The sequence below is a fragment of the Diadema antillarum genome, unplaced genomic scaffold (genome assembly GCF_040938485.1).
Source record: "Diadema antillarum isolate AM-2024a unplaced genomic scaffold, OU_Dant_1.0 seq00000217_RagTag, whole genome shotgun sequence".
NCBI classification, from domain to species: domain Eukaryota; kingdom Metazoa; phylum Echinodermata; class Echinoidea; order Diadematoida; family Diadematidae; genus Diadema; species Diadema antillarum.
This window is the reverse complement of record NW_027271272.1, coordinates 669878-695000: the sequence shown is the minus strand read 5'-3', so window position 1 is coordinate 695000 and position 25123 is coordinate 669878. Positions and strand designations below refer to the sequence as shown.

Genomic DNA, 25123 nt, shown 5'->3' with positions numbered 1-25123 from the left:
CCCAGAAAATACCTAGATTACTCTGATGACATGCAATTTCAATATACTTACAAATTGCATTTTAGCATATTCCAACTATTGCACTTAACACTTATAAAGTGTAAGACTTGCAACATTTCCCGAAATGGAAAATGATATACGTCTTGTCCTGTGCAGTATATCGATGTAATGCTATTGTTACTTCTATTTTGTTGTTACGTCTTTCAAGATTTTAGATACTTCAATAAAATGATGATGTACGACTACATTCGATAAAGAATGCACAAAAGCAACACTTGGCTAAGTGTGGATTACATTTTTTGAATGTTACTTCAACATATTAAAATTATTTCCGAATTCCAAAAATGATATTTTCCAAATATGAAATATAAAATTTTCTGAAGTGTTAAAATCAACATTTATTTGTAAGATTTTCTGAAATGTTAAATGAACATGTAAAAGGTTGTCACTCCTTCAGCCTTCGGCATATTCAGATTACACTTTTGAAATGGTGCTTTAACATATTGCAAATGATATTTCAACATTTTCTAAAATGCTAAATGTGAACTTTTAGAGAGTGTTACAGTTAGCATTTGAAGTGTAAAATTTTCTGAAATATTCAATTAACATATGTATATGAAAAACTATCATTCCTCTAACTTTTGGATAATCGCAAATCACAATTGAATGGTATTTTAGAATATCAATTACAAATGGTATTTCAACATTTCCAATGTTAGATTTAACACTTACTAAGGTGTTGAATTAACATTTAAAAGGGTGTCACCCCTCCAACCTTTGCTAAATATCAATTATAACATTTAAAATGTTGAATTTACCATTAAATTCTTTACAGTATTGCCAGCTGTTTGCGACATGATGTTGTGCTACTGAAAAAACAACTCAATTTTATCGTTAATATCAATTTAAAAAAAATCGCAAAGCTATTACATGGATTATTCCGCAAGTATCCCAACATGGCAAAGGACATTTGCCCAGCTGTGAAAAGTGACCGGTAGTTCCAACAGGTAAGAACCCATTCATCTCACTCGTCCGGCAGTGGATTTTAAATACCCAAAGCACCCGGGCAAGTAGCCGTGGAGCACCCTGTGTCCTTTTCAGCTCATATAACACCAACTGCACATTATCACAGATTACTCAATTTCATGTGAAAAATGAAATTGAATAGAAACGGAACAGATATTCTTCTTGCTCTTCAGAGATAGGACAACGATAGGTTTCTCGTCACCTATGTACGTCAAAGACAACAATAACGGTGAAAATTGAAGACCTGTATCTTTCATTGTCATTGATAACGTGACTATTGCATTGTGATGGTGGGGTGTTTTTTTTTCAGCCAAACTTAAATTCAAATGCTTGCAGTGGACGTGTCGGAGGAATTTGTTAAGGCCAGATTGGATATAGCTAAAAGATAATAATATTACAATGCTCTATCTTAGTTGATCATACGGGCACTGACCTTAGATATATTAGTGTCTGATGGGGAGGGGGGGGGCAATGTTTCCAAGTCTACGTGCATCAGACGGAAAGAGATGACATAAAGATACGAAAAGGAATTGCGGCATAATGATTCAGGCTGAAACCATACACAAGGTATGCGGGTATAGGATGATTATGCCGGACTTTGTAGCCCCTAGTGACGACGTACCGAGGACAGGAGTAAAAGAGGAGGAGGAGGAGAAGAAGGAGGAGGAGGGGAGGGATAGGAGGAGGAGGAGGAGGAGGTGAAGGAGGAGGAGGGGGAGGAGGAGGATGGGTTGGAAAGTGATGGAGAATGTAAGTAAGTAAATGCTGAATCGTCACGGTTCACGTCTGCTCCTTATCAGACTCTGTCTAGCAAATTGATATGTCATAAGTTATAATTCGTTAGCTAGATCTTCTGGTGACGTGCTCTCACAGCCCCGAGAATTAAAAATATTATGATAAGATAAAAGTTATCGAAAAGTTTGTATCTCAAATCAAAACTCGAAGGGTAATTTGACAACAACAACGACAACAACAAAATGTATATAAATAAAAACTAATTCTACGATACGAAACATGTTATCTTCTGGCGCCATAATGTCTCGAGCGAATGATACTTTAAAAAAGAAGCTGCAGGCGTCAAAAATTACGCACGAACAGAGCTTTTGGGGGAGGATGGGGGGGGGGGGGGGGACAGGCTCTGCGTGCGCGAAGCGGAAGAGATCTACCACATTCTCAGAGACGGAAAGTTTCATGTTCGCAACGGGATTTGAAGCAGATACAGACCGAGGTTTTGAGCAATGGCAAATCGGAATAGAGGTGTAATGAAGAAGACTAATAAGAGAGTGACAACTAATGTTAGCCTGATTGGACTCCCTAGCACCCGAATGGGGGATTTCCTTCCCGTGGCGCTACGTCATGATCCGATCATATGGGAGGGATTTACCTGACGCACACCGACACTCGTCAATTAAAGCTTAGGAACCCAACAAGTCAGAGAAAACATGGCGGCATCAGGACAGGCTACACAAAACACATACACACACAAACACACACATACACATACTAAAAAACAGTTATGGACATCCATTACCCATACACATCACACAACTAAAGGAAAAGGCACACACAGACACAAGATATACATCAGGACTCTGGTGATATATAATCCTACGATGGAAAGTCGGTGTTTTTAAACAAAGAAAAAAAATACATCGTATTTTCTGCACGTTTTTCCCCTTTAACTATGCACGAGATGATTATGCAGCATTAATCCAGCCTTTGCCGCGAAATCTAGGTCACATAAATACCCACATATAAGCACCCACGTAGACACACACAATCATCATCATATTACCATTTATCATCATCATCACCACACACACACACACACACACACACACACACACACACACACATACACACAATTATGTTTATAGTATGCTGGGCTATAGAACGTTACATACAATGTATGCATATATACATAAATATTTAATCTATGCCTTTTTCTGTGCCATAGCCATCTCTTCATGATGGATACTGGCTCATTATGATTTAGTGTTCATGTCAATGGCATTTAATACAGCTCGTACGTGCATACACACATAAACACACGAGCACACATACAGCAAATTACAGGCATATGCATGTATACATAAATATACATAACGTTGATGTGCATACACGCATACATAGATACCCTCAAACATGTATTATAACGTGAACACTGTTTTACACTTATCATGCACACTCACGCCATGGCTTAGAACCTAAAAGAAAGACATGTGATCACAAGTGTAACGTCAGTATACAACGTTGTAAATAACATCTCCTGAAAGTGCCATGAAGCTTGCTTGTAAAAATCAGATATAATTTTGTAATCTCCTTTGCTACAGACGTATCGTTGGTTTGTACCGTCTCGGCATAATTCAACCGGGACGGTTTGCCCGTATATCTATCGCGAAGCGAAACATTGCTGAAATCGCAAACAAAATAATGTGACCGAAGCGTAACCAAACACACGACGTCGAGATAGATTTTCTGGGATTGTGCACCGACCAAACATGTCCATGGGGGCAAATCCCTATGTCATTGAACATGGGAATAATAAAATGCATGTGATTGGTGCTCTGGGGCACTCAGTGGGGAAGAGATAAGGAAGAGGGGCAAATAACGAATTAAAGGAAATTCTATGGGGTCTGCTCATGTCACTCTTTGTCATGAGCGTACCTTATTCACTTATTCGTGTGAGACAATGATATAACCATACAAACAATATGAAAACAAAATGATATCGAATGAAAAAATGAAGTATGCGACAGCACGGGTTTCCCGCGACAATGCGCCTATGTTGTCTAGTTTGCTAATCATGGCAGTGTCATGTAAGTTTTGTGTGAAGTAAAAAAATACAAGAAACCACAAAATATCCGTTTCTGTTTTAGAAATATACACGTAGACGCAATAAAAACCGCTGCTATTGAGTTTTTTCTATACTTTGTAACATATTCATCAGGATCTATACTCAGTATACGCAGTATAACAGGAGGGTTTGGCGGAAGAGAACGAAACACTGGCTAGACACGCAATTGTGTATATCCCGCTTTCACCAAAAAGAAGATTATACACGTGATAGCAGATCGACGTCGAAAGTCTTTATCTAATCATTATTCGAACTTGCCGAATCTAACAAACTATGAATTCAAGCGTCACTGATTTCGATATGGTTGAAATTTGGATAAGTTCCGTGCTTTCTGCAAAATGTGTATTGCATAAGCCCCCGGAAGGTACGCTGTACACTCCGCTCTCAACACTGTATAGTACTATTAACTCACGAGTCATTCTCGTACTATCAAAACGCGGACACACCCGAAAACGACTATCTCATCTAATCTAGGTTCGTGCCTTGGTCACACCTTGTGATAGTCTATCATAGAGGATATTCTGACAAGGAAAACAAATGATATATTATTCGGAGGGGACAACTTTACCTCATGCATGTGCGTATTTTTCTCTGGCGAAACACCAAGAGGCAACCATCCACAGCTAGTACACTGATAGTGTTCCACAATGGCGATCGTGAATTCCCCGATAAATCAGCCTTCCTTCTCGTATAGATGAATCCCGAACTCCTGGTTTTCTCCGATAACGTCTCGAACGAGTCAATTTCCCACAAACTTTTGTTGTTCTTTTGTTTTTATTACGATCTTTCACAAAGGAAAAGGGGGCAACATGGAGCTTTTTAGGAAGGCCTGAAGCCACCTCAACTCCTCCAGAAGGGGGGAAATTATCCAACCTTCAGCGATCTAAAATAAAACCTCCCCTCTTCTGATCGTCGAATCAGCTAGTGCACACATCCTTTGTGTGAGATAGGGTGAGAGAGAGTGAAAGAGAAAGAAAAAGAGAGAGAGGGAGAGAGGAATATATTCTTCGATGACGATAACGTTGATAGTTGTCACGCACACGCACACACAATGTGCTATGGATAGAAGGGAAGAGAGAGAGAGAGGGAGAGAGAGAAAGGGCTCTATATGTAGTTCTCCCCTTACCCCACGGGAAGTTTGGGAAGGGGTTTACCACTAGTGACGGGAGCTTCCTCTATGAGGATTTACTAGTCTAAAAAAGCAGACCCTTGACTTTACAATATTTTCTAATTGGCAGGTTACATAATCTACAATATTTTTATCTTAAAGGGATAAAGAGATACTCAGAAGCCACTTTAAGAAATGTTAAAAGAGATTCTAAGAGGAATTCAAAGTTTATTTGATGAAAATTGGTTATGAAATGGCTGAGGTATCCAAAACAAAGCGATTCTAATAAAAGGTGGGACCCACCTTTTATTTTATAGGATTGTTTTGTTTTTCTTTGTTTTTGGATATCTCAGCCATTTTAAAAACCGATTTTCATCAATCAAACTTTGAATTCCTCTTAGAATTACATGCTCTTTCATATTTTATAACAGGTTTCTCATTATATCAAAGAACAATCATCATAAAACATTGGAAACCTGAAGCCCCATCTAAACCAAAACTGTACCATCCCTTTAAAAAGGTCACCTAGGAAGAAAAACTTAATAACCTTTACAAAACGAAGTAGTAAAGTTTACAGTGGCAAGGTTTGGGTGTGCATCGATATCTTGTAAAAGTTCGTCCTTCCATCGCATCACCATTGATAACGTAAATTGTATGATTAGTCAAAATACCGGGAAAATTGAAAACTTATAAGGAACTTTCTCAATTGACTTTGTCTATTTTTGAAATAAAAAAGGAAGATACATATCTTTCTTGTTTTACTGGAATTTGCTTTGACTTTCTCTATTTTTGAAATAAAAAAGGAAGATACATATCTTTCTTGTTTTACTGGAATTTCATCATACTGACTAAAGTAACATAAAGGAGGACAAACTAACTGAAAATATAAAGTTTTTTTTTTTCAACAAAATGTGTCTTAGTTTGTTAAACACGACTGAAAGTTATATCATCAATGATTCTTTCAAGTTAAACTTCAATTTATCACTACGCCAAGGAATTTGGTTGATTATCTTCTGGTGAGGAGAATGTCATCTTATAACGGTATCATCACGAGCAAAAGTGGGTGAACAGGAACTCTTAAAATGCATGAAATTAGTCTTGCTTATATTCAGTGAAAGCTTATTCCATTTAAACAATGGGATATTATTCATTGCATCGCTGATATGTTCCGTTGAACATTGTAAAAGCAATGAAGAAACTGTATTGCTGTGTATCGTATATTGTAAAGGCAATGAAGAAACGTACTTTGTTAACAACTAATGTTTACGTATGGCACCAACCATGTATACTATGTTTATGTGTCTGCATGTGCAATGATATAATGCAGGAACCAATAAATCAAATCAAATCCAAATTAACTAATTGTGTATGAGTGATTTCCATGAGCTCATTTCAATTATCGTGGGAACAAAATACGTAAGCACAATTTTGCATACAATGCGATGATAATGACGCAGAATAGATGATATTTTTATAGTTAATGTAAATCAGTAAGATGATCGGACCCAAGATGGAGCCTAGGTGAGCGCCAGATTCTACGGCGGATGTTTGGGAACTACTGCCATTGTTGAATAAACTGGTATCAATTATGAATATAAATTTCAAACAAGGATATTTGAGTAATTCTCCTATCTGCCTATAATATAATACCTTAGCTTCATGAATAGGAATCGAATAGGAATCGAATAATCGATAATGTCATATTCAGAGAGGTCAATACAAATTCAGAGAGTGATTTACTTATCTTATGAATAATCCTTAATTCTAGGATTGCATATTCAGCTGAAAGTGTTTTCAGAGGCCATATTGGTTTCGAGTCAATATTATGCGTTATCAAAAGGAAGTAATCTTTTGCAACCAAGTTTCGCGAGTATTTTATACACTCATTGGCAATAAAACTAGCTCAATTGTAACTTACAAAAGATTGATAATTTTTATGACTTAGTATTATTTTTGCAATTTTTAGCAAATTAAGAAATATGCCTTAAGAAAAAGATAAATGACTGATGAGTGATGGGAAATGACACGCAATGAAGAATTTGCTGTGAGTGGTGAACATTAATCTAATCATTTATACTTAACTCAATATTGTTTAAAGACTGATCAATTTCTAAAATCTCATCTAAATAAGTTGGATCAAAAGACCCGTTGTTGTTATAGAGAATATTCATAGAGTACTTTAATGCAGGGAAACAAACTCTATGTACAGAACATGATCAGCGTTCACGTATTTCATTTCATACCAGATAATTTTTCTTGTGCTCCAAATTTTACGTGTCAAATTTCAGTCCCATTCTAAACCAGACAGCGAACGGTCGAAAATAGCATACAGACAGGACTGCGAAGGTCAAGACTTGTCCTGCCTTGTCATGTTGACTTTTGCATGAGAAATGAACCCAGAGTTATGATTATCTTCACGTTGACGTTTAGATGAAAAGAAGCTGTGCAGAATCCATGGATTGCCAAGCGCTAAATTTGCATACTCATTGCAGAACTTCCATATCCGCCAAATTAGTGTGAGAAATTTCCTAAAAACAGCAGATTTCCTTTAAAAAAAAACCGCGCCCACTTATTGCTGCGCTCCCAAACTCATATTATTAATTCACAGCTTGTTGATTTACAGTATTTAGTATATTCAAAGTTCAAAGTTCAAATGTATTTTTCATTTCCATCAAATAAACAGAGAAATTATATACAATTCAATACAATGTATACATTACATTATATTCCTTAAGTATGGATAGAAAAAATCCAGACCATTTGTGACATTGAGTAAATGTCCCCATCTTTTTAAGCACACACATACTAACACGTATACATGCACACATACATACACACACACGTATATAAACACAGGAAAAAAAATCAGCTGTCATTCTTTTCCCAGATAATCATGAACGACAAGGTATTGTTTTCACATACCTGGCATGAGAACCCGAGTTGCTGCCAACTATCTGACTATTACGTGCTTTAAACAGAAGACAATTATTATGGCAACCATGGCGACGACAAATTATCTGAGAAAATTCACGCGGGGTCGTTCTGGTCCATAATGAGAGCGAGTGTGGTTGTGCTGTTACTGTATATTATTACAGTGTGTGTTGGCCATGTTGGCGTCGCGCATTGCAATGCCATACCAATCCACGAATACTTGGTTTTTTTTTTTTTCATTCACATAAACCTGACTACGATTAAACTTACAGGAGTATAGCCTGCATACATGGCATACGTTGCAAACTCTTTCCGGCAACAAGCCAAAATGCAAAATGTGTCTTTTTATTCTTTGTTTATCTGTCAAAATCTTTTTTTAAACATTTCTAGCTCTTGGGCCACACAATGTTTTGGAAATTTTTCAAAAATATTACATTTCTACTGTTTAAGCCATGTTATATACCATTTCGAAGAGGATAGATTAAGCATTTTTACCAACAAAATTTCCTTTTGAAAATTTTCATATTTCAGCATCATATTTTATGTAAAACGCAAATTTTCATATGAAAACTATCGTCTTAAATAGATACGAAAAATTGCAATATTTTCAAATTTTACAGGATGGTTTTCAAAATGTTCTACCTAATTTTGTATATTAGAATCTTAGGACCCCAATAAAGAAATCAAAGGTATTGTTTACCATTGGGAGAAGTGATTAAAAAAATGTTAGTGTTATCATATTTGATACATATGTGTAGGTCAGTTGTATCACAAAAACTTCCTAACATATACAAATTTCGTAGTAAAAGCCTAAAATATTAGGAGACATCACTATTTCTCTCACTCAACCACACCTATAGACTGTTTAGTCAATAGAGACAATTTTATTATCACTATTGTTCACATTTTGTATATATAACAATACTTTAATGATTGAAATTTTTACATCGGTTGTTTCTATCCCTAACTAATATTTTAGAACTATTATGAAGAACTAAAGTTGGGTTTTCGTTTCATCTTCAAATGGTAAATAATGCCTTTAAATTCAGGTAGTTATCTCTTTTCACTATTAAGATATTTACATAATTCTGAATCATGCTTGAATCGTGCTTGCCATGGCATGGAAATATTATTTATGGCCTAATATAAGCAGACACAATTGAAAATAAGGGAGCAGTAATAATGATTATGATGACAACAATAAAAAAGAATGATAACAGTGATTGCAATGATAATGATAACATGAGTGATAATTTCAATAATTGTTACACAAATAAAGATTATTACAGAGCATTACACAATGCTCTGACTCTGCTGCGTATATGTGCCATACTTTACTGAACCAAAGAGGCCCAGGACTTTGTGGAGGTAGGGGGGGGGGGGGGGGGGGGTCGTTCTTTTTTTTTCAACAATAAAGTCTTCACAAGAACCTTGAACTCATCAACTGCTCATCTGTCCCACATTTAAGCACGGGTGACTGCAGTCTCACACGCTCTAACTGATAAAATCTATAGCCGTTATCTTTAGGGACAGCAAGGAGGTACTCCGGACAGGGTAACAAAGGAACAGGGTAACATCGATCTTTAGTAGATACACAATCAAGTTTTTTCCGCGGCCTGAATAGCGAACTAGTCTTAAAACAAGAAGATATTTTGTACATATTACTCTGTGTGCCTGCATGTTGTTATTTCCACTTTTGTTTCACTATCATTTTACTTATCCCCACAACCATCAGTGTTATCAGTTTTGTTTCACTATCATTTTACTGGCTTCATTGGAAAATGATTTAAAATTATGTGGAGACTATCTATTCCTGATGTGTGACAAAGAGCAATGTGTACCAGATTTTCCCAACAGATGGCTAGTAACCGATCAGTGGGAATCAGTGGGAATGCTGAGGGATGATTGTTCCAATACTTGTGGGATTCATTTAAGAGTACATTATATATCTACTGTTGTGTGAAAATTATTTGCTTCAGAACAGTCTCATATTCAAGTAATGTGCAGATTAATGCCCCGTCACTGACCAGGCACGCTAACCTGGAAATATTAAACTGCACATTACTTGAATATGAGACCATTCTGAAGCAAATAATTTTCACACAACAATAGATATATAATGTACTCTTAAATGAATCCCACAAGGATTCGAACAATCATCCTCCAGCATTCCCACTGATTCCTACTGATCAGTTACTAGCCATCCCCTTTAAATCCTACAGTTACCCAGATATGAAATCATGCGTTTTGGTGGTTTAAAAAAAAAGTCTTTAATCATTGTTGTCAAACATATTAACAAAAACGATATAAACATGATATATAGCTTGAAAATCAAAATATCAACATTATTTTACTCAAAGAAATAAGCTTCCCAAGCATACATTGTCAAAAGGCAATCCTGATTATGAATACGATGCTCATTTCTGTGCGTTTGTGTATGTATCTCATTGTGGTGTCATGGTGTGTTTAAAACGCTTGCATGAATACATGTACTGAGTTTTGATTTACTAAATAGATTACTATAAATCACATAGAAATGGCTGGAATTTCGTGAAGATTTGACGTAGAACAGTGAGTAAATTATGGGGTTTCAAATATTTATAGTATGTTTTGCCTAATATAGTGGTACAGTATTGCTCACACCTCGTATGCAACATATTATCAAATTCTCAGATAAATTTTGGATATACATGCATGTTATTGGCATATTGTTTTTTGAGAGATCCATGTATTACAAACTGCACTTTTCAGTAGATCACTCTTTTCCATTGCTATATTTACTTTTGTCGTCATTGCAAAGCATGTATTGTTTCTCTCATTATTTACTATACTCATTCGTACATATATTTTGTATTCTACTTTATGAATTGTACTTCCTACAAACTGTTTTACGACTATATGATTTGTTAAATGTTTATTTTACATGGCGTATTACCTTTCGTTTGATGGAAATAAAGTACATCCAATTGAGTTTGATTTAACTGAACATGAGGCACACAAAATTTTATTAAAAAGAAAGAGAAAGAGAATAAACAGATTTGCGTGCACGTTAGCTGGAGATGAAAGAGGCCATGACAATATCACTTCATGTAATTTGCATACATGGTTATGACTAATATCATTGTTTTGTGAAAACATACGAAGCTTTAAAGTTTCACATCTTTCTTTTGAGGAAACATTGATGGTTCAGGTTTGCTAGTTTTTTTTTATTTATTCATTCGTTTCTTCATTTATTTGTTTGCTTTTTTGTCTTTATCAGTTGTATAGTTCTGTAAGGCAACTTGAACGTGTAACTTGAATTTTACTGATTAAAATAAATGGGATTTAGATAAAACTTCTTGTCTTTTTTATTGGATGTTTGTTTTGTTTGTTTGTTTTTATTTTGCAATGTAGGTATTGTACGAATGCCAACTTGAGCAGGGCATGGAATTGTATTTTAACTCTTTCATCACCACTTGCAGCAATTCTGCACAAGCGGTCAATGGCAGTTTCGAGATGAGTTCCTACGAGGGTTAATGCTAGAAAGCAGTAAGTGCGCCGTGTCGTATGAGGGGCGGGGACATGTTATAGGTACTTATGGACTTAACTTGACAGACACTTCCCCTACGTCAAGCCTAGAAGGACCGAACGGACATACCCGGAAAAGCGGAGCGAGCGGATTGGCTAGCAGAATGTAGACTGGCCCGCCAGTCGCTTTCTTTATCCATTCCTATTACTTTGAATTTATCTAAATTGATTTGTTTTGCATGACCGCTATAAATAGGGAGTACTGAATGCACATAAGGAAGTAACCACGGGACTTCAACGGCTCCCTAAGTGCCCTCCTAAGGAGTAGGCAATCAGGCTAAATTATTAATTGCTTAAAGTTAGTGCTTAGGGGCACAAACGCTGCTGTATGTCCGGGAATGTCAGGAAATGTCAGGGAAATTAAAGAATGAGCATCGTGATTGATTGTCGTTGGTCTTATTGCATAATAATGAAAATGATGACACATACTATGTAGATATTTAACATAGTTATATAATTATACATAATCGGCAGAATATTAGAATTATGCATGAAACTATAAATACAGCATTTTCATTGATTTAAAAACTAAGTTGGAGATAGCTGTCAAGAATTGAAATGATAACCAGCAATGTTAGTGAGATGACACTTGTTCCGTATCAACAGTCACGCGAGTTGCATTCATTTGTTCTCCTTAAGCACCGACAAACGTATTATGAAGAGCATTGTAAATATAGCTGGAATTGCTTTCATTTTCATGACAATCATCATCGTCTTAATCATCTGTATAAGCAACATTATCACTATTTCATTAGTATTGTTGTCATTATTGTTATGATGATGATGATGATGATGATTATCAACGTATTCATCAGTAATCGACTCTTTTCTCCGTTCACCACCCTCCTCTCAATTCCTGGAAGAAGATTAAAAGCATTTTGCATCCTTTTTAAACTTAATATCCATCTCACGTAACTTGGCAACCGCGGAAATAACCTGACTGTAAGGTTTAGAATATTACGTATAAGTCATTATTACAGTTGTTGTAGTTGCTGTTTGAGAAGCGAGACGATAACGCGCCATAGAGAGGGGTGCAGTGGAACGTATACAATAAACACAGCAGACACGGATATTTAAACAGATATATAGCCAGATTACCAGACGGGGATAACCTCCTTTAAGCGCTCGCTATTTTAAAAATGGCTGTTCCCTCTGCGATCGCAAACTGCGCATTTCCCGTCATGCGTTTCCGCGGAACGGGGTCGGTATCCCAGGATTCCAAGCGGGGTCGAGACGCGGGCTCTATTTTCAAGTTGCATTCACCTGATTTTTTTTTTTGCTCTACCCACTCTCAGATCTACAGCAATTCCCAAACAGTCCACGCATTCAACCTATCTCTCCATATGCCTCCCTCTTGAACGTCATGCGAGAACAAAGGAAACACTACTTCATGAACCCCCTCTTTTTTCTCATTTTCATGAGCTTCTGTAGATTTACATGGATGTGTACGTTCACCTTTCGAACGTTAAGTCTTGAGGCCGCGGTATATTGTAATCTTGAGCGACGATTAAAGCAATCGGAATTTGGGTGATATTTAAAAAGCCGACAACACTTGGCGCGGGACGGGTGGACGCGCTAAATTTGTGCCATCCAAATTGAACGAGCCTGCGAGAGAAATTGGCAGCAGACTCTGAAAACCCAAATTGAATCAAGACTCTGTTATATTTAGCGCAGCTCCGGAGGAATTGTGTCATGTTCAATCTGCGAAGTATTAGAGGTTCAACAGCTCAACAGTTCGTTTTGTATTCAACAGCACTGTAAGCAAAGAGGCGGATCAGTATAATGGATAGCAAACATTATATTAGAATTACAGATGATATCGTTTCATCTTTATTCTGATGTTCTCCTGTATCTGCCTTTTGCTCCTCCTCAATTTTCTCTCTCTGATTCCCTCTTCTTCTCTTCCTCTTCCTCCAACTCCCTCCCTAATGCTTCATCCAACCTCTCCTTTGTCATGTTTTCCACTACCACTCCATCTATAGCTTTGTCTCCATCTCCTCTTCTTCCTCCTCCAGCCCCTTCTCTCATCATCATCATCGTCTCCTCCTCCTCCTCCTCCTCCTCCTCCCCCTTCCAGCCCCTTTTCTCATCATCATCATCATCTCCTCCTCTTCCTCCTCCTCCTCCTCCTCCTCCTTCTCCTCCTCTTTCTTCATTCCTCCCCTACTCTGTCTCCCTTCTCCCTCCCCTACCCTGTCTTCCTTCTCCCCTCTTCCTCCACCTTCTCCTCTCCTACTTTTAGTCTTCGTCATCTCCCGCAATCTCAAACAACATAATATGGATGTAAGTCACTGGTAATAATGCATGAAACAATGCTCGTGCTCTTCTGGCACAATACGCATTGTCCTTACCAGATAATGACTCATTCTTACGAGTGCTACCTCATGGAGGCGCCCTGTAAATCATCACAATTGATAAAACAGCTTCGTCATTCCAGTGCAATCGCTACGATGCAGTATCACGAGATACAATTATCATTGCCTGCACAGTTTCATGATTAATGTCCTCTATGCTACCTCATGCTGTTTCAGAGCTCAAAATCTTCCAGGTTTCCCCCTGGCCATCCAGGTTAAAACATGACACACTAGATCTAGCTTGTTCTCCGGGGACGACGGAAGGAGGTGGATGGAATGGAGGGGGGGGGGGGGGCGTTGGGATGGGGGCAGAAGGGGAAAAGACAATAACTATTTTTCAAAAGTGTTCCCTTTTTTCACTTTATTCCCATTATCTGCGCTGTGTTATTCGCGACTGCTGTGTCCTTCGGGGCGCCGTGGTATTTTCGGCCCGTGACTCACGGGCGCGTCACACCTCGGGATGTCTGTTGTGGGTTGGCTGGGAGAGGTGACAGAAAAGTAGCATAGATCTGACCATATCATTCTTTCTCGTCATCCTTGGTACGATCCGAGAGAGATTCATATCTCACAATGATGCATATGATTGGATCCATCTCCAAGAAGTATGTCACCATCAAAGTACACATGACAAGCATTGTCTCCCATTCTATTCGAAACGACCGCAAAACTGGTTTTTGTGGTTACTGAGTGCAGTTTTATAAGTTCGTGAATTTTCACCACTAGATTTAAGATAAGTCACATCAGAGATAATGTACGAATAGAATCAGCAACACTATCTTGATTGACTTTCCCGTCAGTTCTATGGCAAATAGAGAAGATGAAGAAGAAAGAGGAGAAGAAAAAGAAGGAAGAGAGGGACAAGAAGAAGACAGAGAAAGGAAAAGGAAGAGGAACGGAAGAGAAGATAGTCGATGCCGTGCCTGTTCTTGTAGTTGCCGCAATGTTGCTACTACTAATATCGATGCCACTGAATAGAAGGAACACTCGACAATACTGGTAGAGATGGCGCAGAATTACATTGTAAGATCATGTCTTGGATAACTATAAGCAATACTGGGGTATCGAATCAATTTGGCGATTGAAAAAAAAAAAAACCTTTCATTTGTTAAAATGACATCCTAATGGTGAGAAAAATATAAATCATTGTAGATGAGCACATACACCCTGTACTTTTCTACACGAAGAAGTCTTCTTGGGAGACACAACCTTACGAAAGCTTTAAAATAAGAAACGTTGTCCGGTTATAAACGCGGTTCGGACAGGCCGCGCGCAACAGTCATGTTGATCGCGAGCATTACAGGGGGCGCTATACCCCTAAGTCAGTAGGGGACGATCATGCACAGTTGATACTGACATTATTGCGTGAGCATTGCCCTCATGTCACTAGCCAGCAACTTATGATCAAATCTTGTGAAAACCTGCTCCCAATTTTGTTGTAAAATAATTCACTTCAGTGGTTTGAACATGGCTTGGGAACCGTGGGATGGACATGGTGACTAGACTAATCATTGTTCAGAATATTTTTGTGGGTTTATTGGCTACGACTAAGCTTTCACAATCAATGCAATACACGCTATACCACAAAGAATCTAGAGCAGACAACACATTCTGACATGCCATTTACGATACGTGCTGAATTCATGTGTCTTAATCCTGTTCCTACTTCTTATTTGAATATCTAACACCATAAAAAGAAGAAGAAAGAAATCACTGCGCGCTGATGATTATTCACCGCTTCCTTACGATGAATAATATTGATCTTACAAACGGAAAGCTTCGAGATAAGTTGAGCAATATTGTGACGTGACTTTTATCTCTCTAATCCCACAAAATAAAGAGGAAATCTGCAATAATCTCCCGCAGAGAATGACAGACAATCTGTGGTAAATCAGTCTTACGTTACGTTGATAATTTGATATTAAATTAAGCAACGGCATTTTGCCGTAACAGCTTAAACCATTGTCTCTTTGTCACATGCAGGGAGACACTGGGAGAAGGGCCAATATAGAAACTAAAAAGCTAAATTGAACAGAATGTTGCATTCGCGGATGTCATATGGGGTACACCTATCATATGGATTTGTAGTTGTGCCTTTTTCCAAGAACTGGCCAACCTCGTGGTTTTCACGTGGTATTAAACAGTACAACCGTACCATGCACACGGTTGACAGATTATACGGAACTAGTTTAAGGATTATAAGTCATCGCATCAAAAGCTTGTGTGACATGACGTGTTTTAGATACCAAATAGTATTACTTCAAAGAAAAAGAAGCACACTGCACCCTTTTCATCTTTATTCTTTATCTCCCAAGAGATATTTACATTAAGGGTTGTTGAATGCTCTTTAATCTGTGTTGTTATACTGAAAGGTTTGACAATAATATACCGAAAAGTTTGGTAATAATATGCTTAATTTTCTAAATGTGCGCGTCGGTGCACAATATTCACATCAGAATTAGATTCATTGCTCACAGAAAGATGCAATAAGTCTGTAGAAGTTTCAAAATCACGATGGTCGTAGCAATCCTATTTCCCTCTACTTGCTAAAATGCTACAGTAATATTAAGATGCAAACTCTGTTCCCCTTAGTCCCACTCGTTGCCACGAATGACAGGTGAGAAAGACGCAGTGAGTTCATTGTGGAACCGAGGGGCCAAGGGGTTTTGACCTTGCTATTCGCAGCTATCGGTGCCAATAATTTATCTTCCATAAAACCGAACCTTTGATAGTTAAGCACTAAATAGTTGACCATTAACATCAACTGAGCCATTATCATTCGTATGATTAACTCTTTGCAAAACACGATGTATCCGAAGGGGACTGCCTTTTCTATGAAAAATTAATATACTGGCCGGAATTACTGCTGCACCCTGTTATATTTGCGTAACGTATTTTAATTTTCCTTTTGATACCTGTGTATATAAATGACTGCGTATCTCGCTATCAGTGCATTTTCTGTCAATCAATGTCAATTAGCTGTCTCTATTTGTGAGTTAATAACGCATCACTAAAAGAACAGGAAAAACAACCGTTACAATTCCGTGGACGTATAGGCCGGCAGCCGGGGTGACGCGTGCTTTGACATCAATCACGTGACCCTTATATCAGCCCATCCTACCCCCCTTTTTTTTTCTTTTTCAAGCCCACTCTCTTTTCATCGTGCCGTTGCCGACATTAGCTCCCTTACTTTATGTTATTGTTCTTGACATCTAAGACGCTCATGACACATTCAATACATGATACTCACAGAGCTGTGTGGTTGGCACAGACTGGAAATGCGATCCGTCGCGGCTTTTTCTTTTCTCTTTTTTCGAGTGAAAAGTGCAATCTATTTTTAGGCGAAATTATATCTCTTTGGAACATCCCCCATAAATGTAGCAAATGACTTCACAATCTGACTAAATACACGTTAATTTCCTACTCGTTAAGGTCTCACCCTGATGACTTATGCAAAGCAAAGGGTGAAGTGAAAAAAAAAGAAGAAAGATGTATGATGTGTGGTGTGACAGAGAGAGTAGGACTTCCACGGATATATTAGTATGCCCCCCCCCCCCAAAAAAAAAAAGAACCCTCACACACACACAACGGGAACATCCGCAACGATAACTTTAAAAATCATGAAGCAATCCAAATACAATTTCAGGGTATGAAACTATTTAACTTATTACCCACAACCTATAGAGAAAACCTCATCCAATTTGCTTCAGTGGTCAAAGAAAAATAAGGATTTTTGTAGAGCATGTCAGGAATCCCTTCCGTCCAAGTTCTGTCCATTGTGTTCACACGTTAATATGCAGTGAGTCCAAAGAGCATCCAAGTGCTAAACTTGGAAGAAACAGACCCATGACATGCTTTACAACAATCCACATTTCTCCGTGACTACTTAACCAAATTGAATGGGGTTACTGCAAAATATATGTAAGATGTCATATTTTTATTTGAAATTATAAATGCGAAAATCTGATTGTATATTTGGAGACATATTGTATATCTATACGCACATTGGAAGGTTACAAATCAAAGAGTATAGAATGACAGGACACCTGAGCAAGACGCAAAGTATAATGTAGAGTGTTAAAGATGGTAACATTTTGTATTGTCATTATCATCATGAGAGTTTTGAGACTTTTTGTCGCATATTTCAGTGGGTTCGCAGCCAAGCAGTAATTTTCTCTATTTTTTTGCCAGTTCTGTCTTTTGATCCCCCATATGGACATTAGCATATTACTGAACCTGTCATCGATATGCTTCGAACACATCTGATCAGAACATCTTATTTCAAAACAGTAACAAAACTATCTAACAACATCATATTCTACTTCAATTCTTGCAAGAAAAATAATGATGAAAACGTATCTACAGAGAAGGACATTTTGCAACAGGTGTGTTATCTCTCAATCTTCGCCAATATTACAGTAAACTGCATTTATGTATAACACCGATCCCAGATAATAAAGCTTATACGAATGTATACGTGGATGAATATCCAGTACAGTTGCATTACATTATGTATACAATCATAACGCGTATTATCCATGGTTTTCTTTTTGTCAAGTAACCTCTTCGGTGTTACCCAAGCTCTACCGCTCTGCCAGAGGGCCCTGCATTGTCAGTATCATCCTAGGTATACCAATTGATACGCACCTGTATCGAGAAGGATATCAAATATTGAATAAACGCATCTTACCCAAGGACGTATTGGCTCTTGACAAGATTCGAACTCGAGACCTCCGAAGAGTCGTATCCCCTATGCCACGGTGCCTCCAACATTCAAGGGTTCATTCAAAGACCTTTATTCATTTCCACCATTTCTGAAAATATTACCCAGGGATGTCTTGAGGCTCACTGAAGATGCGATGGGCTTACAATTTATGTCTGAAAAAAAATGACCTCGAAAGGCAGTGACCTTGACAGACGTGGATGATGTCATCCTGGCGCTCGTCGTCATAGTGATGACTCATGCAAACGACATGACTGTGCCGGATGACATCAGGCAAAGAGGGGGCACCAAGATGCCTCCCTCGAGCAAACACATAGCAACCTCTTTACACCCCTCCAAAACCCTTCCCCTTTCATGCCCTGCATGACCTGGGAAAATAAAGGGGCGCAGATAAGGGCTATAAACATGCAATCGTTACGAGAAACAATGGCATTGCCCCCCTTCTACGTTGTCGAGCACACGTGTTGAGTTTTCGCTTGATTCAAACGGCTTCGAGCAAGTCCTTCTGCCGGTATACATTCATATAATTTCTTCTTTGGTTGTTTCCATCTTCTACTCCTTCTATCTTGAAATATCCGCTTAAGTTTCGTCTTTTATAGCAAAAGAATTTGAGAAACACAACAACCCTAATCAATCAGGGAAAATTACATGTTATACGATGTTTACACAATATACGTAAATATTACATAATAAGTATGGTGATAGGAAATCTGGATATGATATGAAATCACTACTTTTTAATAGTAAACGAGAAATAAATTTCGCACTTCAAACATATTCTCCAATCTGTCTTATTCTCATTTCTCAACAGAGTGTGTTTGGTTTTTTTTTTTGTCTGTTTACATATTGTTGTCTGTTTGTTTGTCTGTGTGTATGTATGTTCGTCTGTTTATCCGTCTCATCCAAGGATAAGAATTCGACATTTTGAAGTCCCTGGGACAAAAATCATTGTTAGTCGCGGCCTTGTCAACCAACATCACAGTACGTTTCCGCTTCGGTGCAGACGGTATAGCCGCGGCAACGGTAATGGCGCCAAAATTGTTCGATATTATCATCACACGTAGTCGCCTCAACACCTTTGCGACTGTCTTACAAAGGAATACTAAGTTTATAACATTGTAATTAGCTTTATTGATTTTTTTTTGTAACAAACGGCTACACATCTCTGCTGCTATATGTAAGTCATTGTAAGTACTGCAATGAATGCTTTCTACTTGGTGATTGTAAGTGCATAATGCAGAACGAGAAAGGCTTGATGATTAGTTGGAGATAATGTATCGGAAGTGTAGTAGCAGTACTGTAGTTTCTTGTTTCTCTTTGTCGTGCAGAATGTATAGAAATGGTCGGATATTGCATTTCCCACCACTGCCCACGGTGAATCCAAAGCTTGTACAAAAGAAAGTCGCTTGTACAAATAGAATCTCGACAAATTTCTCCGATGTCTCAAGATTCATTGATATTCAATATCCAATATCAATAATGAGGATATTAAGGCAAATATAAATTTATATGAATCTCTAGAAACAAGGAAACCCAAGAGACTTCTGGGAGCAATTGAGGTTGGATGTAAATGAAGTAATGCCTCTTAAAGTAAGAGTACATCGCTTGTGCAAATAGACTCTTTACGAATTTCGTCACTGCCTTAGAATCATGGATATTCAATATTCAATATGCAATATCAAATGAGGATATTAAGGCAACTACGAATGCATCTGAAGTTTCAAAAAGAAGGAAATCCAGGGGACTTCCGCGAGCAATTAAAATTGGATGGAAATGAAGTAATGCCTCTTAAAGTAGGGGTACATCGTAACTTACTGGAAAGGGTAAAAAAAATGAAACCTGACCTCGATGTAATGGTGTTAATACACATCGGAAGTGCTAAGGCCAACACGCGCACTTGTAAGCCAAGATAACGTCAACTCATAGTGCCTGCATGTAACAAGCGCCAAGTACACCGACAATAATTGACTCGCTAGGCTCGTTCAGATTTTTCTTATCGGTTCTGCGAGAACTTTATAAAATGCAAGCAGTTCCTTTTTTAATATAAGAAATAGAATTGTTTCCAAAAATTATATATATGTTTATTATATATAAGGCCTATATAATATATATGTATAAATACATACATTTGGTACCCCAGTTTCATATCAAAGGTCATTACACATGTTACGTAATAGGGGTGATTGTTTTATGTGTTCACATTAATTTACAATTCGTTCCCTCCTCTTTCTTTAGCAGCACTTTGTGTGCACTTTTGTCATTCTTTACAGATGCACTTTTGTCAAAATTGTGAATTTCCGTGGCTTACACTAATTTCATTCGCTTGAATTGAATTGAACGAGAAATTGGCAACTTTTGATCTCATTTGATAGTGGCAGCTATTATAGTCGGGATTCTATTTCGGACAGTGCTAGCAAGACCAGTCAATACACGAACAGAAGTTGATCATAGTATAGCTCCATGTGCAAGTGCGACACAAAAGACCGCCTCGAATTTCTTTTATGCTAACATGTTGTTGTTGCTGTCGTATAGATGACCCCCAGCGAGGAGTTGTGACCCAAATTGCATTTGGCATTGTGTGCAAGTTGGGTCGCCAGCGTTGTAGTGACAATGTTTAAAGAATTGTTCATCCATCGATTCTTTCGTTTGTTCATTCATTCATTCATTCATTCATTCATTCATTCATTCATTCATTCATTCATTCATTCATTCATTCATTCATTCATTCATTCATTCATGAATGAATGAATGAATAAATGATTTTTCCAAAAATTATATTTGTGACATGTATCTCCAGATCAAAAAAAAAATTAAAGATAGCAACGAAAATCCCATGTTCACATAATAAACTTTCCATAAAAATCAAAGTTACAGGATACACTTATATATCCTACTATTTTACGACTTAAAAGAGTCTATACAGTCTATAAATAGAACGACTGCAGCAAGAGGACTTGTGATATGTTGAATGTAGTCATGGAATAACGAAAGTAGTCTTTAACATAACAAAATTACAACTATAACAATGACAATGATAGATGATAGCAAGTATAGTAGTAGTAGTAGTAGTAGTAGTAGTAGTAGTAGTAGTAGTAGTAGTAGTAGTAGTAGTAGTAGTAGTAGTATAGTAGTACATTGTACTAGTAGTAGTAGTAGTAGTAGTAGTAGTAGTAGTAGTAGTACATTGTAGTAGTAGTAGTAGGAGTAGGAGTAGAAGTAGTAGTATAGTAGTACATTGTACTAGCAGTAGTGGTAGTAGTAGTAGTAGTGTAGCAGTCATTACAACGACAATTATGTAAATGAAGATAACCAACATTAATCATGAAAATCTTCCTAGTCCTTGAGTTAATTGATCACTTGAATTGAATTCTTGAAAAGACGAGTTGCCTGTGCACGTTATTACGTAATAACGGGACACGCCCTGCTTCAATAATGTATGGCTGCGTAGGGGCTGAAATCATGACAAAAAAATTAGATCAGTTGTAGATAATGAGACACGGATAACGTTTGGAAAATGGAAGACTCATCCTAGTCATGATTTGATAAACTTGGGACAAATATTGGCAGTAATATTTAATCGTTTTGCATCCTGGTCCTCTAGGCTGATTGATGTTATTCTTTATGACCACGCCCACTTGAATGTCAAACATTAAAGGGACTATGCAATGCAAACGCATGATGACTTGTGTTGATATATTGTATACCTTGACTATCACTTATGTGGCTAAAGGATAGCTGAATATATGCCATGTATTTCATAAAATTTTTTGTACTCTTTTTCTACGGACTAAAAAGAGAAAAAAATCCAAAGCAAGATTCTGCCAGAGACTGTTACTGAGTAATCATTGCCAAGGCACTAATATGATTAGCAACAGACATATCTACATTTATTCATTGGACCACATAAAGTCATGTTGAGGGGTGTCATGCATCAACACAAGTCAACATACATTTGCGTTCTATAGCCCCTTTAATGCCATGGGCATAATCCATTTCGTTTGAATTGCACATAGTGAGTGACGCAATGGGCAAAGGCAAAACCTACTCAATCATTTTCGACTAGCACGAAGTCACTTTCACTCATCATCAAACTTTCATACTCCAATTTCCTTGCCAGCTTTTAGATAAAATGAGATTATCGCAGGAACAACTGCCTAAAGTCTGATTTAATAGCAACACTTGATGGGACTAAACACAATAGGTGGGAGCGAACACAATGATGCGTACCAAAACTCCATACAATGAAAGTTTTATTAGTTTCAGGGTCCTCTTGATTCAAATCCACTTCCTCATTATCAATGACTATGCCGAGTGATTCGGGAACTACACTGTATAATGATAGTGTACAAAAAGGCAGTGAAGACAATGGACATGTTTGGTTCCATATTACCCAGTATTCAAAATATGTTTTGTTTTGTTTTTTCTGATTGGATGTTTTGGACTGAGTGTATTTGAGTATGTGTGGTGGTGGTGGTGGTGGTGGTTGTGGTGTGTGTGCTTGCGTATGTGTGTGTGTGTGTGTGTGTGTGTGTGTGTGTGTGTGTGTATGTGTGTGTATGTGTGTGCATGTGCATACATTCGTGCGCTTCACTGTGTTTGAATGTGAAGTTTAAGGTATCAACAATATACCACTGTGTGTGAGAAGAGAAGGCATGATACCGGTACCCCTATGACATCTGGAGGGTTTCCAAAAGATGCATTGTTTAGTGGCCTTCGTATTAATCGTAATGTCAAACATTATTAGCTCATTTTCTGTACAGGTGTTCTACTCTGTCGCTGAGTCATATTCCGATACTACCGATCATTGGCAGCATTGCTATCGTATTCAAATCAAAAGGCCTATCACAAGTCGTCAGTCTGATTAATAGATGATCATAAATATCACTACCGCAAATCATAAAAAGTTCAATTTCAATTCGATTTCCTTCAAATTCATTTCATTTTTTCGACAAAAATCAAGTTCACAATAATCAAGAAGTAAAATGTTGAAGGCAGAATCTTACACCTTCGGGAAAAGACTCCCTCCCCATACGCCTCCCTCTTCCCCATTCCTAAATTTGTGATTAATGTATTTATTTAGATTGGATTTAGGGGATATCATGTGCAACATTTAGGTTATTAAGAATGGGCTTGGTCAAGAGCAATTCGAATCCACTAACTACCAAACTGAAATGCGAGTTTTGTGTACTTCAGAATCATACGGTATCTGATATGATATCATGATAATAGTCCCATGTACCCGTATCCATGCTATATTTAGTAGTTTTGTTTATTCGATGCTGCATGGCCTATAAAAGGTAAATACACATCACAAAAGCTCGAGACTTATTCACCGTGGATAATGATTTCGAACAAATGTAATGGAAAACTCATATGCAACAAAACGGACAAAAAATAAACAAAAGGAAATTTGAAAACAAATCGTGAAATTAACTTCAGGTCAGGACGGAAGATTTCGCTGCTCTTTGTGCGAGCGGCAATCTAGGCTTGTAGAATGGGTGTAAATTTGTATCAGATGGTCAGCGAAAATATGAAGAGTGAAGACGTGAGAACGATGTTGACTTACAAGCACTGCAATCCCTCCCTTGGCAGATGCTGTTACACCAACCTCGACTCGCCAGACGATCGGCGATAGCTTTAGCCGCCTTCAGATCTTCCCGCGCTCGCTTGTTGTACACATATCGTTCCGCCATGATGATACAGGCCACTGTCCATTTCACAACATTACGCAAAGTGCTATTACAGCATGTGCTTTGTTGCAGCGCAGGGAAGAAATAATACAAAGCAAATCAAGTCCCCTCTTCGCGTGTTTTGTAGGTTGTTTGCAAGGCGTTGGTTTACTCATGACCCTACGCTAGAGATAGGACACTTTCCACTCCCAGTCAATCTGTCACTAGTACAAATCATGCCTACTTCCGGTTGTCTGCTCGGAAAACTTTTTTTTTCTGAAAACTTTTTTTTTTTCTGAAATTCTTGGGTCTCCACTTGGGCGCGGGAATAGTTGAGTCGACGGGATCGGGAAGTCTGGGCAACTAAAAGAGAGAAAGTGTACGGACCAATCAATGTCGAGAAGGAACTTCAGGGAATGGGGGAACGATTTCCATGGTTAAGACAGGCAACCAGGCTGTTCGGAGGGACACCCGTGGCAGAAAAAGGTGGCAGTGTACCCCTCAAACTTCGCTGATAGTTTGATTGGATTCTGTTAGCTCGAAAAGTGGCCTCTCTCTAAGGCTGTTTTACATGTGACTTGTGCTCCGGAGTTTGTTGGCCAGTTTCAGACATCTTTTTCTCCCTCTCTCTCCCCAAGGCTCAGTGTTAAAGCGATCCGGACGTATATGTAACTCGCTTTGGTCCCAAACCAGCTCTTGGCTGACATTAAACGGAAGAGATGAAGAATTATGTGACTTTGCCTTCCTCATCCATTCCAGATAGTCACTGAACAGTCTTCCCAGCAGCTTTAAATCGCTCTTGAGCGTCCCTTACTTCGGGTCCTAACGAATGCCGGCTTTTTTGAAACATAAAAAAAAAGTTGACGCGGACAGTATCAAGAGTGCTAGAAA

The 25123-nt window shown here is 38.0% G+C and overlaps 1 protein-coding gene across 1 annotated transcript in view; it reads right to left on the bottom strand.

Moving 5' to 3' along the window:
• The window catches only part of LOC139729036 (proton channel OtopLc-like), a 49475-nt gene extending 25219 nt beyond the window's left edge, over window positions 1-24256 (bottom strand). The window contains exon 1 of the mRNA XM_071639959.1: window positions 24130-24256. Within this exon, the coding sequence (XP_071496060.1) occupies window positions 24130-24256 (127 nt within the window). The remainder of the gene's footprint in view (window positions 1-24129) is intronic.
• Window positions 24257-25123: the final 867 nt, after the last annotated feature.